The sequence below is a fragment of the Cyprinodon tularosa genome, unplaced genomic scaffold (assembly GCF_016077235.1).
Source record: "Cyprinodon tularosa strain WSP-4 unplaced genomic scaffold, ASM1607723v1 ctg525, whole genome shotgun sequence".
Lineage (NCBI taxonomy): Eukaryota > Metazoa > Chordata > Actinopteri > Cyprinodontiformes > Cyprinodontidae > Cyprinodon > Cyprinodon tularosa.
Window position 1 is genome coordinate 331,717 of NW_024039258.1, and position 17,358 is coordinate 349,074.

The 17,358-nt window shown below is 44.0% G+C and overlaps 1 protein-coding gene across 1 annotated transcript; it reads right to left on the minus strand.

Moving 5' to 3' along the window:
- Positions 1-9,311: 9,311 nt before the first annotated feature.
- On the minus strand, positions 9,312-16,733 carry mstnb (myostatin b). Its single transcript, XM_038304105.1, has 3 exons — positions 16,230-16,733; positions 14,817-15,187; positions 9,312-10,579 (listed from the first exon to the last, which is right to left on the minus strand). Exons 1-3 carry the CDS (start codon positions 16,609-16,611, stop codon positions 10,199-10,201), a joined length of 1,134 nt encoding a protein of 377 aa, XP_038160033.1. The 5' UTR covers positions 16,612-16,733; the 3' UTR covers positions 9,312-10,198.
- Between the last annotated feature and the right edge of the window lie 625 nt (positions 16,734-17,358).

Sequence of the window (17,358 nt, forward strand, 5' to 3'; positions counted from 1 at the left end):
GTGAATGGTTGAAGCAACCTGTTGTTGTCTCCAGGGGAACAGCCAGTTTGTAGGTTTAAGGTGTGATTATGTTTTCATGGCAATGTTTGTGCCACTGGCACAGCCTTTTAGAAGATTACAATGAGCTAGACGACTTGATAAAATGTCAAAACAGACTCCTTTTATTTTCAAATAACCTCTCCACTGAAAGCCCTTTAGCAAAACTGGAAAACAAGGTTTACATAACGGATTGATGTCTTCAGGAAGCAGCATGGCTATAAATTAACACACCGTCAAGGATTTACCCAACGCTGTTGATGAAATTACAGCACAAATCTGTGAAGCATTTAATGCAGCTAGGGATAATATAACAACTGTCAAAAGTGGAGGGGGGCAGTTGGCACTAATTGGAGGAAAGGAATTATGAGCACTAGCTGGCACAGGGTGCCTCTCGCAGCTTAGAGCATGCCTATGCTCATTCCAAAGGTGCCACAAAGAGTCGTGGCCAGATCAAAATACCCTGGCTTTCAGTCAGAAATTAACCTCCAGAGGCTGTTTTAACTGGGTGGTTCGTGCTCCGCTGTTGTTAATGTCTGAAATGCACAACAGACAAGAAATATCTGGAAAAAAAAACCTTGGAGATTCTGCAAAAGCAAAGACCGTATGCTCAGAAGTATCGGATCATTGTATAAAAGGCAAGAAAGCAGGTCTGGCAGGCAGCAGGTTACAAAATCTGAACTTGGAACATCTGCCAGATAATCCCATTCAGTCGATCTTCAGTGCCCCATGCAATGCCCCATACCTGTCTATGTCCCTTCAGAGACATAGACAGGTATGGGGCATTGCAATGCTATTGCAAAGCTATTTCTGACATTTTTAATTGAAAAAGCTTCTCTGATGGGAACCGAAACGTCGTCAAACTTGGAAACAAAGTCCAGCAGATTGTTTTTTAACTTTTTTGGAATGACTATGACCTGGATGACTGAGAGCTTCACCAGCACAGTGCCACAACAGCAGAAATTCATTGTGCCCCCTCTAGTTCCACTGGATCCAATGGTAGAAACCAGTGGGGTTAAAGCTGACGAGCTTCAGAGGAAAGCTTGTTGGAGGTGCGGACATCTGAGGAACCTTACCGGTATCGTATGGCCAACCCATCTGTAGCTTTTGTAACCACAGAAGTTAAGCCTGGGTGCGGGAGGTAGGAATTCAGAGGAGCTGTGGAGAAGAACTTTATAAGATCTTAAGGAATCTTATAAATCCATAGTGAAAAGGGAAGGCAGAGGCAGACCACCATTAATGAAAACATTTGAAAATTGATGGGGATAGAGCCAGGCCAAGGGAAGCCTGTGGAAAAGAGGATGTCCCTCATAGAAGGGATTGAGGGTGTGGACTCAGAGGAAGGGGAATCTACCACAATGTCAGAGGTTGCTGGGGTAATAGATTTCCCGTTGTTGGACATCAGAATGTCTGTCCTGAGAGGTATAAACATTGAGTGATTGGTGTGGCTGATGTGTCTCTTCAGAGTTGTGAAGGACTGAAGCTCCGCAAGTAGACCTTGACCATGGAGAGTCGCAGTCCTTGAGAAAGAGAAGTGAAGAGTGTGGCCCTACTAGGAAGAGGTCACATTGAGCTTTCAGCTGTAGAGGAAGCTAACAGAACATACAAAGCAGACATGGGCAATGTGGAGTCAACAAGTCATCTCCATGTCATGTATTTGTTCTACCCAGCCACTGAAGCAGGTGAGTCCAATCTTCACCGTGAATTAACCTGTGCAGATTGGACTCACCTGGTTAATTGGCTGGGTAGATTAAATACATGACATGGAGATGACTTGCTGACTCCACATTGCCCATGTCTGATACAAAGACAGGTGTTTTTCAGAAAAACTAAGTCAAACTGCAGATTTAAGCCTGTGTTTTGGTTGCCATCACCTGTCTGTGGTGTTTATGGACCAGAAGAGGAGGATGGGTTGTTTTTGGTACCTTGTTTTTGCATGTTATGCGGCTCTGTTCACGTCTTCTGTTATTAATCTTCAGCAATGGGGTTGTGATCTAAGACACTGTTAATGGTTTTCTTTTCTTAAACCCTGGTGATTAGTCGTACCACCTAAAGACAATGAGAAGACATCATTTTGAACATTCCATGAGTTCAATGGTTATTTTAATTTGGTCACTATGCCAGAGTCACTTTAAACCTTTAGGTTTATCCCTTTTTCAGCACCTTTAGTGCATCAGTACTGCCTGTCCACCCTCCAACATGTCCTCCTCCTCTTCCTCCTAGAAACAAACACCATTATCCATCCAGCCAGTAAACTATGACCCTTTCTTCTCTGCTATAATCACCTCCTCCCTAGAATACCTCATAACGCCTACAAAAGTTTACATTCAGCTTCTTCTCAGCTTCCACTGCAGATGATCAAACGATTTCATTCATTAAACCCTCCTCAGTGTCTCACCTGAACCTGGAGGAAACATGAACTTTTTACCATTTGCACTGTCTTCACTGGTCCCTGGTGGTTTGTGCACAACTTCCTACTTTTCTAAGCTAGCTGTCCTTCATCTGGGCACCTGAACAAGACGTGTGCAGTGCCTTGAATAAGATTGGACCTTTATCGGGTTTTCTTTTAAAATCCTTATTGTTGTATTTAAATAAAAAGTCAAATGCTAATTTAAATTTCTTCTCAGTATTTAAGGAAGAAATGAGTCATCAAATTTATACCAGTGAGGAGTTTCAGTCTGTAAAAATGTTAATTTCTTGAAGAGAACTTTGAAAAAAAAAAGATTCATGCTCCATAGTTCAGTTTTCTGTCACTTTTGCACAACAGGAATCTGGTCCAATAACGGGGTCTCCAGCTGCCTTGGAAAACTCCCTTACCCCCTAACATCCTTCTTCCCGTTCTCTCGCTCGAACTTCCTCACCTGTCAGAGGTGGAATGTTGCTGGCGGATACGGTCCTCCAGGGTCCAACTCCTGACAGATGTAACGACGCTCAGCGAAAATGTTTACCAGCAGCTGCTGTCTGCTCCAAACAACAACTTGCTGCAGCTCAGGAGTCCGTAAGGTGCACCAGGCTGGGCCGTCACCGCACCGGGCCAGCTCTGACTCACAGGCTGCAAACGTAGTGGTACCAAGCGAACGTTATCATGGCGAACCATTAATAAGGAATTAGTCATTTTCCTCAAACCATGTAGCGGTTAGATGCATTAAAATAACCCCTGATAAGAGAAACAAACATATGTTGGATCATAGGAATTATTCATACCACTGGAAAATTTAGGGTCACCTTGGCTGAAATCTGATAGAGAACCTATGAATCTAAAGATTAAGGTGATGGCAAAGAGACCTTCCTACCTAAAAAAATAGGAGAATAATTAGCTTTTAGTGTCATTATGGTACTTTTAGGCTTATAATAACAATTGAACTTTATTGATCTCACATTGGAGAAATGAACTCTGCATTTAACTCATCCCCTTGGGGAGCACTGTGGGGTAAGGGTCTTGCTCAGGGACCATGAGTGTCAGTCTGTGGGAGTGGGGCTCGAACTAAAAACCTTAGGATTCCAAGCTGTCTGAACTAAACACTACGCCGCCACTCCCTCCACCAACACAAATAAATAAATGAATATATATAAATAAAACTCTCTTAAACTCTTATCTTCTGTCTGACCTCCTTATCTACGCCACTTTGAAGGAAACTGTTTTTCTTTTAAAATCTTGCTTCAGTTCTTTGAGTTCTACAGGTTTCTCTTAGGGTCCTACCTTGACTCGGACTTTGACTAGGTCATCATTTTTTGCTTATAGAATGGCTGCTGTGTTTAGGTTCAGTGTTCTGTTATTGACCCGGTTTAGACCTACGTTCAGCTGAGGGGCAGATGAACTCACATCTGACTCTACAAGTCACTGGCAAACAGAGAAGCTCGTAGAGAACAGGTCCAAACCATCACTCCTCCACCACCGTGCCTTGTTTCTTCTGTTTGTGCTATGCTGTTTTGTCTGGTTTCCTCCTGGTTTAGTTCTGTCCATCATGGTCCATAATCTCTGTCTAGAGGACGTCATCTTTCATCCAGATGCAGCTTTGCTAACCTCAGTCCTCCTGAGCAGAGACGTTCTCCTTCCTGGAGATTCTGAGGAAGAGTTTCTGGTCATTTCTGTGAGCTTCACGCTCTGACCTTTGGCTGAATCTATTCACTCCTGAAGGTTGGCAGCTCCCTGAAATGTTCTCTGCTCGGGGATAATCTTCTCCCTGAAGGACTTCAGATGGTTTGGACCTGGTAGCCCTTTCCAGGTCTTAGGTAGTACCTGCCCTTCTGTCAGAACGCCTCCTTCAGAGACACTTCAGAGAGAAAAGATGTCGCTAAGGAGAGGAGCCTCCTTTGTTAAAGGGTCAGAACTATCCGGAATCCGATGGACTCCTTTCCTGGTCTGATCCTGGATCCTTTCTTCCCCAGAGCGAAGCAGACCTCTGCTCTACAGCCTGGACCCACAGAGACTGGTTTTATCGAATATGGACCAGAAAGACCTTCACCACAGCTGCAGAAAAGCAATAAACCAAAGACCTCTTCAGAACTGGCCGGTCTGCATCTGGACAGAAAAACTGCAGATAAAAGCACCCAGTGGAGGACTTTAAAAAAGCCTCCATTAAAAAAACAAACATCCAGTGATCTCCAATGGAGGATTTTACAGGGCGCCGTCGCCACAAACGGGTTTTTATCGATTATTAATCAGAGTGTTTTAAACGAGGGTCCTTTCTGCAGTTTGTCTGATTATGTGTTCCGTCTTTTTATGGAACGCACAAAACTAAAGACGATTTTTAATTAGTGTTTTTAGTCTTTTTGGGACGGTTTTTACAAACACTCTTTGGATAGGAGGAGTTTACCAGAATAGAAAAAAAACAAGCCAAAGGCCAGACTTTTAAATGTTTTAATCAGTGAAGCAAAGATGGCCGTTTACCTGTCCCGCAGAGAAAGACCTCACCTTGATGCCGGGGGTCTGAGGAGGTTAAAGCCACAATAAGGCTGGAGTTTCACTTCCACAGAACATGGAGGATTTTATTCAGCTGTGGGGTTATATTTCCGTTATCTTCTGCAGGCCAGTTAGTTCTACGTCAGCCTGAACACCTAAATTCGGCCAATCATATATCAACGGTCATCTGTCAATCAAATGTTTTCGGTCATAGCATCTTGATTCATGTGTCGCAGCTAATATACGCAACGGTTGAAACCAGAATCCTTTCCTTTCCCATTGAGTTGCGTCCCAGTGTTCACGGGGATGGACGTCTGTGTCTTCGGCAGGCGTAGAGCTAACAGAACTGGCAGCGTTGCGAGGCAAGGGCTCAAACATGTACGGCTGGAAGCCTTCTACACCAAACCAAGCTTCTGCCGCCCTGGCGTCTTCTTCCACAACATCTTCGTCCCCGCTTTCCTCCTCTAAATAAAAAATGGATGACGGAGGAGACTCATCCACGACCTCCGACACTAAACTCTCCTCCTCTTGCATGTTTCCGCTGTCCATAGCGTTCCTTGACAGCGTCGTTTCTAAGGCACCAATTTAGTGCTACTTGGTCCCTGTCATTACCCGATCCGTACCATCAGCTCATTTGCGCGTGCTCAGACAGAATAACTTCCGGTGGCCTTTTTCTTACTTTTTTATTCTTTTGTATTTTTTAGAGGCATGGGTTTCTTTTTGTATATCTTTGTATTTTCGTCAATATTGCATTTTCTAAAAATAAAAAAACAGAAATACATAAAAAAGTTCAATCGCCTTGTGATAGTTACTTTGACTGCTCTGAGCATGCGCAAATATACGTCACACAGCGTATATATTTAAATTTGTTTAAATATTTGATTTACTCTGTACTTAACTATGCACTCCAGCAGTACTGATCCCACAATGGATTCATTTGCTACCTTTCCTGACCTGCAGTTTTTCATTGATAAGGGAACATTTCCCGAAAATTTGGATTTTTATTCCAGAAAAATGACGTCAAGCAATACAATGGATTGAATTTAAAAAGCATCCATTTCTTCCAGAAAAGTCTTCAATATTGTCTTTACGACGTAGTTTAGTATTCTTTAATTATTTAAGGATATAAATAAAGTTTTTTCAGTACCGTAATTACATTATTTTTTGGCGACCCGGAAGTTATTCTGTTCGCGCAGGCGCAAATGAGCTGATGGTACGGATCGTGCTACCGGTACGGATCGGGTAGCGACAGTCCCAATGGAATTTCCCATTGGGAACCTGCTAGCACTAAGTAGCTAACTGGTTAGCAAGATGCTTCCGACAAACTGACACTTGTTTTTACCTCAATAGTGGTTTGTAACTAACTTTTTTTTGCATCAATAATTGATTGTATTGTTTGAATTGTGTAAATAAAGTGTTGGTAAAATCCTTTTGTCAGAAGAGAGATGAACTTTGTCAGAACCGGTCCATTACCTGGTTGGTTTGAACACTAGCGTTTGGCTGCAGGAAGGTCAGACATGGTGCAAAATGGTTATTGTTTATCTAAGCTCCTTTTTAAGACCTGTTAAAGATCTGCTGAATGAGAGTTATTTCCAGATAATATCACACTGGGACTGTTTTGACCCTGTTCTCTAAGGCCATGTAGATTTTTACTTTCATTTTGCTCATTTCTAAAACATGCAAACTGCAGACAGCAAATAGAGAAGTTTGTGTTTGTGTCCTCCTCTAGTCCATAGATTGTAAGAGCCTTTTATTTCCAGTTTATCCCGAAGCAACTCAGAGCAAGCAGAAGCCAGAGTCTCTAACCCCCCTGCCCCCCACCACTGGGGGGGGGGGGAAGAGGCTCTGTGGATCCACTCTGCCCGGTGCCTGCTCTGCGCTGTGGCCGATCTCCATGGCAGTTTTCCAGCTCTCAGCAGGAAAGGAAGTGGCTCTCACAGGCATAGCTGCATTCGCCCTCTACTGGGCGGAAGCCAGGCCTCAATGAGGCCGTCAGTGGAATAGGTCATGCTGTCAGAGCGCTCCACGGTTCACATCCTCTCATTAGACTGCAGCACTCTCAACATGTCCTCACTGGGAAAAGGCTGCATCAGGGAAACGGGCTCAAGATGGGAACCTTTTCCCTTTGGACACTGAAGACACTGTCTTCCCTTTGGACACTGTCTTCAATGTCCAAGACAATCAGTTCAGCGTTATTCTCCCAAAAACTGCAAACATAGCAGTAAATCTATGTAACACTTCAAAGTAAAGTCAATCATCTTATTTCCAATCATTTAGTGTTGGTTTAGTTTTCCTGCTCTCTGCTCACAGAATAACCTGCCTGGGAGGTTTTCTACTGTATGTGTTGATAAAACTGTCTGAACTAAAGTTAGTTTGGGTTTACATCTTTTCAACATCAACTTTTGAATGAACTTCAGTTATAATATCAGAATAAATCAGCAGCTTTAATTCAATCTGTTAAAGTTTTTTTTTTTTCAACCTCATTGCAGTTGGACTGATAGGAATTCATGCTGTGCAGAACATTACAAAAGTATTCACACCCCTTAAACCCTTTGTCCTTTTTCTATTTAATAAAGATTTTCTGTGATGGTGTTCTGTCAGATGAGCATACCCGGTCAGACCAGCATACCCATCGTCAGTACCTATTTATCCCTTTATTTTTGCACGAAAAATAGACTTTAAACTACCTCAACAGGTGTGTATCCTTTTAGTCGTGTACAACATAATTTAATTACTTGCTTTTTGGTGAAGCGTATGGCAATCTGACCTTAAATATTTTTGTCTTTGTACGTGACTAAAGGGAAACACGCCCGTTGAGGTAGTTTAAAGTCTATTTTTCATACTAAACTAAAGGGATAAATGCAAATCTGACATCTTGTGCTGCGTATTGACTGTATACTGGTCTGAAACACAATGTGAAGAAGAAGGAAAAAATTGAGTTTGATCGTTTTCAACACATCAAAAGAATCAACCGAGTGTTGGAAACGTTTGTGTCAGAATTCCTTCATTCATGAAAATAAAATCCAGTTTCTTTCAACAGAACCAGAGTCCAGATGTTCTGGCCTCAGAGCTTCTTTAGACGACATCCAGCAACATGAAGACCCAGTAGCGTCTGGGAGGAGGTTCTGGTTCTGTGTGAAGCTGGCTTAGGTTCTAGAACGATCTGCCTCTGATCTATACACCATCATCAAACAGAGCGTGGACAACCTGCAGAGCCACCAGGGCTCAGAGGTCCACCTACACTGACAGGCTGGAGGAGGAGAGCATTGATCAGAGAAGAAAGGTCCAGGGAGACTCGGGTGGGAGGATCTGTCCACGGGGCGACTAACTGGCTTTAATGGAAGGAATTTGGAGACTCGACAAACATGAGGAAGTAAAGTCTCTGATCCGATAACACCATTTTCACAGTGAAACATGGTGGTGGCAGAATAAGGCTGTGGGAAGCTAGTATGGAGCTACACCAGGTTAACCCTGGAAGAGAGGCTGTTAGAGGCTCCAGAGGACCTGAGGCTAAAGAGCTGGTTATCCTCCCGCAGCAGTGTGTCACAGTTAGCTTGTCGCAGGTATGACGCAGATATTTTAGATGCCCAATTTTTAAGCGTGGTCTGCGCTGTTATTCCACGTCACAACGCCAGAGGGCCAATCAGGAAGTAGCTAGGATTGTGGGTGTCTGTGTGTCAGTTTGATGAGCTTGTTCGCCGTCTACAAGCACTCATCCAACGCCGGACGACACACAGTTCACCCGTGAGTGTTCCCCAAAGACTGGCCGTGGCGCTGCGTCTTTTGGCTTCGGGTTCAAACCAACAGAAGTCGCACAGACCTACAAACCGGTGTCCTGCACGGTGTCTGGGATAGTGTCCGAGGTGTGCCAGGCGTTGTGGACGGCACCACAGCCAGAGTTTCCGCCATTAGGTACCAAACAGGAAATATGCATAGTGTAGAGCGGATGTAGAAGTGACCAATCAGAGACCGCCTGCGGAATCCGGAGTCTGCAGAAAGGGGGGGTGCATATGTGCATTAACTGCGACACACACGCAGACGACCTGGTTTCTGAGTCTGAGCTTAAACCAGGCTTAAGGTGGACATTCCCTTCCAGCAGGAGAACCAGACATTTTCCTTCTGCTTCACAACAAACCCTGAAGTTTTTTGCGATGTAACAACAATGACAAGGCGCTCTTCGATTTTCCCGTCATTAAAAGGACTTCTTTCACACCTGAGGATTTTATTGAATATCAGTTTAATACAAAAGCTGCAAACAACATTTTAGAGACACTGAACTGGAGATAAAGGCTCAGATTTCTTGAATATGTTATAATAATTAAGATTTTCTTATTATTGAAAAAGTGAAACAAACCTGAAAAAGACACAGAAGTCAACAAACAAGCTAAAGACTTTATTTGCTGAATATAAGTAGATATTTTCTGTATAACATGTTTTATTTGCTACATTGTGGTTTTATACACTCACCACCGGTGGCCAAGGAGGACTCCTCCCAACGGAAACAACTGCACACAACACAAATTATCAAACATATCAAGATCAGTTTTTACAACTTCATTTTGTAGCAACCAACTCGTCCCATTGGTGTGCCATAGTGCAAACTGTTGTTTGTAAGACACCATCTCCACATTCACACATTTCCTCTCCTCTTCCTCAGGCTGCCTTCCTCAGTCCTTCCGTCTAGAGAGGGGAAGTTACAATCAGGACCGTTCACGTGCGCCGGGCTTCTAACCGGATACCAGAGCCGGCCTCTGATGAAAAGCCAAGTTATGAGCTAAAACGGATTGTTGGGCTCTGGTTTGGTGGTTTTCTGAACGTTCTAGTGTTGGTAGCGATGTATCGGGGGTGAAATGTCTCACCGGTGGGTCTTGAGCTGTCGGAGAGGAAGACTTGACTCATTAACTGGTCCTCACAAACATAGCGAAGCTTAGAAGCGGGTGTGTTAATGTGTAAGGGCCATGGCAGGAGGACAGTCGGTTATGGAGCAGGAGACGGAAATACAGAAATGTTCGGTTAACTTGGATCGTTTCCACCTTCGTCGGTTCTGAGATCCATCGGGTGGTTTTCGGTTCTTGCAGCCTTCCGGCTTCAAGCCTCGATGGTTAAAGTTTGGCAGGAAGTTAGAGCTACAATATGCTGGTGGTGAAGGCGCCGCCCTGCAGGGAGACGGTTTTTCTGCAGGAGCGTGGGATCAGGTGGATCGGTTCGGGTCAGAAAGTCTGGGGTGGAAGATGGGGAGGAGGGCGAGGGGCCCTGAACTCAGGAGCATCCGCAGCGGTCCACCACCATGTCGGGGATTGTTCCGTAGATGATCTGCTCGTTTTGGTTAAAGTAGAGCATGTTGATGGGGGACATCTTGCTGGGGGTACAGCAGGGGCCCACGGACCCTTTAGGGTTGACCTTGTTGACCAGGTGAGTGTGCGGGTACTTCTGCAGGTACATGTACTCACACTCTCCTGAGCAGTAGTAGGCCTTGTAGCGCTTGGGGGCAATAATCCAGTCGAAGCCGAAGGCCTCAAAGTCCACGGTGAGCGGGTAGCGGCAGCAGCGAGTCTCCGGAGAGTTTTCATCACAGTCCAGACCCGAGTTCCTCCGGACTCGCCGGGGGCCCTCTGAAACCTTTATCTCCACGAAGGGTCTCTGAAACGACAGGACACAGTCAGCATTCGACCTTTTGGCTGCTAGTGTTCAAACATGTCACGGTAATATGACGAAACTCTGACTTTTAGAGGAATTAAATCATCAGATGGTTGGTTAGCTGCTCCAGGACCCCAGCTGCGTGATTTCTGTTTGTCATCAATGGCAGTGTGTGCGTGCAGGCAATTACTCTGATTAGCACAGTCACACAGAATGCTGCGAGGAATGTAGAGCGCCTGAACCTTTATGTAATCAGGCAATAAGTTTTAGAGTCACTGTGAGCTGGGCGTTGGTCCAAATGGAGGCGAGCGCCTCCATGAAGTCTGTGTTGATTAACAGAATTCAAAAGTCTTTTCTTTCCTGACTCCTTCATCCAGCAGGGAGGAGCTGGAAGGTTTAGCCTCCCGCTGAGTCTGCAGAGCCTGAACTCACTGGAAGGCCAAACTCTACGCTTTTGTTCAGGGCCCGGCTTTTAATCTCTGTTTATATGTTTTCTAGAGAGCCACAGCAGCCAAAAATAAAACTGAATTTAAAATCCTCCTTCTCACATATAAAGCCTTAAATGGCCAAGCTCCATCTGATATCAGAGATCTGATTGTTCCTTATGTTCCTAACAGAGCACTTCGCTCTCAATCTGCAGGTTTACTAGTGGTTCCTAGAATTTCTAAAAGTAGAATGGGAGGCAGATCTTTTAGTTCTCAGGCTCCTCTCCTGTGGAACCAACTACCTGTTTTAGTCCGTGAGGCAGACACCCTGTCTACTTTTAAGGCTAGGCTTAAAACTTTCCTTTTTGATAAAGCTTCTAGTTAGAGTGGCTCAGGTTATCCTGATCTATCTCTATAGTTCTGCTGCTATAGGCTTAGACTGCTGGAGGACATAGGGACCCCTTTTTCATCATTCTGCTTCATTCTATCTCTATTCTCCCACTCTGCAGAATCTGTTAGTTCAATCTCTAACGTTCTGCTCTCTCTGAATAACCTTTGTTTCTAGATGTTGGAGATCAGCCTGTTTTCCAGTGTAGTCCTGTTTCTCTGACTGACTAACTGGATGTGCTCTCATCTTATTAACTGTTTCTTTCCCAGACAGAGCCACCATGGAGCTAGTTTAGCGTTAGCTTTTCTGGTTCTGCTGGAAGTTTTTCCTCTCCACTGTTGCTGCATCCTTGCTCTGTGCGAGGGATTGCTGTGTAGTGTGGCTGGCTAGCTCAAGAGGTAAGTCATCCGTCCTGCTAACAGGAAGCCTGGGTCCGTATCAGTGTGAGTCCTTAGGCAGTGGTGGCCTTTGGGCATTGCGCTTTAAATCCTGAGGTTCTGAGTTCAAGTCCCACCGCCACAGACTGCCACTCTGAGCAAGACCCTTAACCCCCCCCAAACTGCACCGTATGATGGTAGAGATATAATGGCAGCCCACTGGGTAACTTTCGTTCCTCTGTATTTGTGATTATTGTATTAATGACAATAAAACACTGGACTCACTGCTTTATCCAGCTTTATCCAGTCTAACTGCATGATCTGATAAAATGGTGTCAGTAAAGTGACCTGAGATGACGTGTTGTGAATTAGAGCCACTTCCTGAACAAAAAGACTTTTCTACTGTCAAACTTCATTTCTGGACACATTTTATCCAAGATCCAAGCCGGTCGGCCTCCTCCTGTATGCTGCGTAATGAACTCTAGGTTTAAGTGAATCATTTTTAGTTTTCTGCCTGTTTTAATCAAATTCTCCCTTTTCTTTTAATTTAAGCAGCAGTAAACAGAGTTCATGGAGGCAGAGAGAAAAACCTGCTTAGTCACCGGTTGCTGAGGCGATATCAGCCTTGTTCTGGGAAGCAGCAATCTTCTTTCTTTAGACAGCAACAAAACATAAAGTGAACAAAAGTCGCAGAAGCCGCTTTTATTTCCCGTTTTTCCTGGAAATCTCCGGTTCGTACGGAAACCTTCAGAGCCGTCCTTCCCCCCTTCAGCTGATTGAACACTGTCGTCTAACTCTAAGCTGAACATTTAACAGATAAACGTCACAAATAAAGATCAACTGAATAAAAACAGGAAATGATCTGGGTACCGATTCAGTCCTACTTCCTGGGAACCAACTGGCCTTTCTGATATAAAGTCCATCTGATGAAACCTGCTGGATTTTCTCTACCCAGCTGAAACTGCCGAGAGTGATGGGAGCGCGCCATCTGAGACACCTGTTGAGCTTCAATTAAGTTTTTCCCTTTAGTTAAAAAAACTAAACAAATCAAATTACTTAGTTTTTGCTGTTTTTTGCAGCGTATGGCGATCTCGGCTTAAAACGTTTTACACGCCTGTTTATGTAGTTTAAAGTCTATTTTTGGTACAAAACTAAAGCGATAAATGCAAATCTGACATGTTGTGCAGGTGTATTGATTATGCGGGTCTGACAGAACCCTGGTTCGGTTCTGGCTCGGTTCTCTGATAGCAAAGAGCGCATGCGCAGACCGGGTCAGCTGCTTACGGTCAGCCAGTAGTTGGTGGTAATGCACATCAGGAAGTTGCTGCCAACCGCCACAAAACAGGAGAATAAGAACTGTAAACAACAAACGAAATCTTCTGTCGTGGGAAAAAAGTATTCAACCATTCACCCCAGTTAAGTAAACGGAGATCGATGGATTTCACTCAGTTGGTTCTTTATTTTCTTATCTTTGCAAAGAGAGAACAGTTCATAATTCGGCCCCTTAGGTCCAGTAATCAGCCCTGTTCTGACCGGACACAGTTTGTCTCCTTTACTTATGTTGATGTAAAAACTGTGCAGGTTGTGTCAGAGTGGTGGTGGCAGCATGGTGGCTTGGTAGTGGTTCACTCCTCCTGCACCTGAATGACTGTCGGCAAACAAAGGAACCATTCAGAGGTGGAGATCAGGAGAGGGAAGGCTTTCAGGTGGCCTAGTCAAAGCCTGAACTTAAATCCACCCGAGGTGCTTTGGTCTGAGCTGAAATGATCTGATTTCTCTCAACATTCAACTGCTGCTGCTGAGGAGCGACTAGTTATCAGGCTTAGGGGGGGATTAGTTTCTACACAGCGTCAGCTACCTCTGGATTGCTTTTCTCCTTTGATAAATAAAACTTTTTTTGTATTTACTCAGTTTTTTTGTCTGGAAAGAGTCAAACTTTCTCGGTTTGAGTTCCTTGAAATAAAAAACATATTTTCAGCTTTAATCATCAAACTTCAGATATTATTACCTGAAAAAAAATTACGTTTTTTACAGTTTTTTAGGGTTTAGAGCCGTGAGGCTCCAGGAAGGACTGAACCTTGAACCGAACCGGCAGGAGAGCGAGAAGCGGACCTGGACTCACTTGGTGGGGGGGAGATTTACTATTAGGCAATACTAGGCAGCTGCTTAGGGCCCCAAGTTCCTGGGGGCCCAATAAAACTCTGTTTCCATGTATGGTTTATGCAACTATTCATTATTTCTGCTCATTAATTATGTTTTTGATAAAAATCCTTTGGCTAAAATGCCATCAGAACGCTGATAATATTAAGTGTGTCTCAGCCCCCCCTTCAGTGTCCACCATATTGGATCAGTCCATTTGCTGCACATGTTCAGAAAGGTCCAAACAGACAGCAGCAAACCATTTGAAAACAAACCATGCAAAGAGCACTGTTGCCAACTTAGCGCTTTAGTCGCTATATTTAGCCACTTTTCAGACCCCTCTAGCACTTTGATTTCTAAAAAGCTCCTAGCGCCAAATCTAGAGACTTTTTTCTGCTACTGGAGACTTTGGAGACAACATCTAAAAGCAGCGAACTCTGCTCTCCAGAGCGAGTAGATTGGTAACCCCGCCTCCTGCTCTCCTCTATCTTGTCTGCTGTCATGATTCATGCAGCTATTATTTCATCCAAATGAAAAATGGAGAACAGATAAGCAGATCATGGCTTGTCTACAGTGAAAAGAAGGACTGGGTTATTTACTTTGGCCTTTTTGGAAACACAGGAAGGAGCAATCAGCTAAGTGAGCTTAGTGCTTGGAAAAAATCTTTCATTCCTTTAGAGACAGCATGAAAAGTCAGCTGAGTACAAAACATAGAGAGGAAAACAAGAAGAAAAGGGACAAGAAGAGAGGGACACAACCTAGAACAGATAATGGATGGCTATTCTATTAACATTTCTACATCTGGAGAATGGGGCTGTTCTATGTGTTGGCTTCTCTATTCAGAGGGGCCCCTGCCTGTCTTTGCCTAGGGCCCCACATTTCCTAAACCCGCCCCTGCCAGGTAAACTCACCAGTCCTTCCTCTCCAGGCTCTGCAGAGGTCACTGCCAGGTCATTCCCCGTGGAGTCGAAGGCATTGATCTGGATGCCCCAGTTGGTCTCCGGCTGCCGCAGCCACACCGCCAGCACCTGTTTGACGTCGATGCTCTGCCACGAGCTGACCCCGGCGCTGACGTCGATCTTCAGGGAGCGGATCCGTATGTGCCTCTTCCCCTCCGTGGCCGGCATGAGGCGGGAGATCTGCAGGAAGACGGTGGTCGCTTCTCTGGCGGGACGCATGTGGACCCAGAGCTGCGCGCGGACGATCCGGTTCGCCTGCAGCTTCTGGATGAAGGAGAAGAAGCAGCACTTTGGATGGCCGTCCACCTGCACCACAGAGCTGGCTGCACAAACAGGGAGGGGGGGGAATAATGAAATGAGATTGAACCTTTAATTAAAACAAACCAGAGATGAAAACATTTACAGTTTGGAACTTCTGGTCCTTCAGACTAAATCCGAACCGAACCGAGTTCATGCTTTTAGCTCCAGGTCCAGCAAAGAGGAACATTTCTGAGTTGGAGCTGAGCTTCATCTGCAGGAAATTAGGTTTTATTTTCACTTCTGCGCCTTTATGGCTCCTCATCCATCAAGTGACGGATTGTCATTATGTTTTATTGTTTTTGTCGATTCTTCTTGCAGTTTTTTTTTTACCATATACATGTAAAAGTTAATATATATATATATTTTTAATCCATAAGATAATAAGCAAAAATACAGTTTTTAATCATAAATATAAATTATCCATCATCACCCAGAAAATCCTTCAAACGCAAACATTTAACGGCTTTTATTGCAGCATTTTGTGCGTAAAACTAAGTTAATCACTTCACTATAATGTATTTTTATAGGCTTAAAAACATAAAGACAATTGTTTCAAGATTGTTAATAAATCCATTTATATCATAATATCAGTATGACGCAAACATAGATGGTTGCCGTCACTCCTATGGAGGGGGGAACATCGTTTTATGATCTAAACAGGCGCAGAATCCGTCACGTTTTTGTCTTGAAAAAGTCACATTTAACAGCCTTTATTTCTTGTTTTATAAAACCTTTATCCACCAAAAAAACTAAAAAAACTCCAGGTGATGCCATAATAAACGCTCCTTCTCCAGTTCTGGCACATAGAACCTGGTTTTACGCATAAAAAGTCCAAGAAACAATTTTATTGCTTTATAAGATCTATAGTAAACAGGTTTGCTTAGAAAATGTAAAAAATAATGACCAAAATATGCAAAACTCCACGTTCAATGCAAAAATGTGTGTTTGCATTTCTGTGGGTGAGATTGTTATTTTTTCATCTCGTGCGTAAAAGTTGGTAAAACCAGGTTTTTACGCACAGGCTGAGTTTTCCACCCGCGGACCTGAACCCAAATGCAGACTTACGTTCAGAGGCCGTGATCATCACTGTCTCTGTAGTCGCGTGATCGTCGTCCTCTTCCAGAAGCAAATCCCTGCTGTCGTCTCCCAGCACGTCGTACTGGTCGAGCAGCTGCTGCAGCGGCGGCGCTTTGGGGAGCAGCTGCTGCACGGTGTCCCTGCTGATGTTCGGAGCCTCCTTCATCCGCAGCTTGCTCAGAATCTGGGACTTGATCGCGTTCAGCCGCATGGTCTTCATGTGCTGCCGCACTTCGCAGGTGAGGCACTGCTCCGCGTCCGGGAGGCTGGCGGCGGAGGGCGGCTGCTGCTGCGCCTCCTGCTCGCTCAGAACCGCTGGAACCAGAGCGGCCAAAAGGCTGAAGCAGAGCGCAGTCCGGCACAGAAGCATCTCCTCAGCTGGTCGCGTTTTTCAGGTAAGGAGGAAGAAAGATCCCCTGATGAGAGCTGGGAGGAGATGCGCCACAGAGCTGCGTTTGGATGAATGAGGCGCGCGGACGGGGGTCATAGTTTATTACTGTGCACCTTTTTATACTCCAACTTTAGCCTGTTATGATTGGCTGAAGAGGAAACAATGAATTTAAACGGACTTTCAGCATTTTTTTATTTAATCCGACTTAATCCACAGATACAGAAAATCAGCCAAACTTTAAGGCATTTTTTTTTTACAAATCAGGATAATAAACTTTTATGTTTGATTTATTTACTGAGTTTCTCACCGGATCTATTTCATCTGACAGCAGCTTCATTATTTCAGTTTGATTCAATAAAACATTTTAAGATTAATTCGATTTTATCTCCTAGAAATTCACAGATTTTCATCAGATATGAGAAAGAAAAGATTAATGAGTTTAAACTATAATCGATATTAGATCAACGCTTTATTAATGCTACGGTATGGAGGACAGCGCCACCATGTGCCAGGTTATATTATGTGCAGCAAAGATCAGAGGGTTAATTAAATAATGGCAATAATGCATGAAAACAAACAAAATAACTTTCAATAATTCAGATTATACGCCTCTAATTTTTTTTTTTTTACATTTGATGACGTTTTTCATCTGAATTTTAAAAGTCAGACCATCTGTCAGCAATTCAAAAATAAAATCATTTACTTGATCTATTTTCATCTATCTAC

What these genes read in the sequence shown, in the direction of transcription:
- mstnb (XM_038304105.1), bottom strand. Translation starts at nt 16,611, where the DNA reads ATGCTTCTGTGCCGGACTGCGCTCTGCTTCAGCCTTTTGGCCGCTCTG. An exon ending in GATGATCACGGCCTCTGAAC is followed by an intron (nt 15,188 to 16,229) that starts GTAAGTCTGCAT and finishes CTGTTTGTGCAG; the next exon opens with CCAGCTCTGTGGTGCAGGTG. An exon ending in AGCCTGGAGAGGAAGGACTG is followed by an intron (nt 10,580 to 14,816) that starts GTGAGTTTACCT and finishes CTGTCGTTTCAG; the next exon opens with AGACCCTTCGTGGAGATAAA.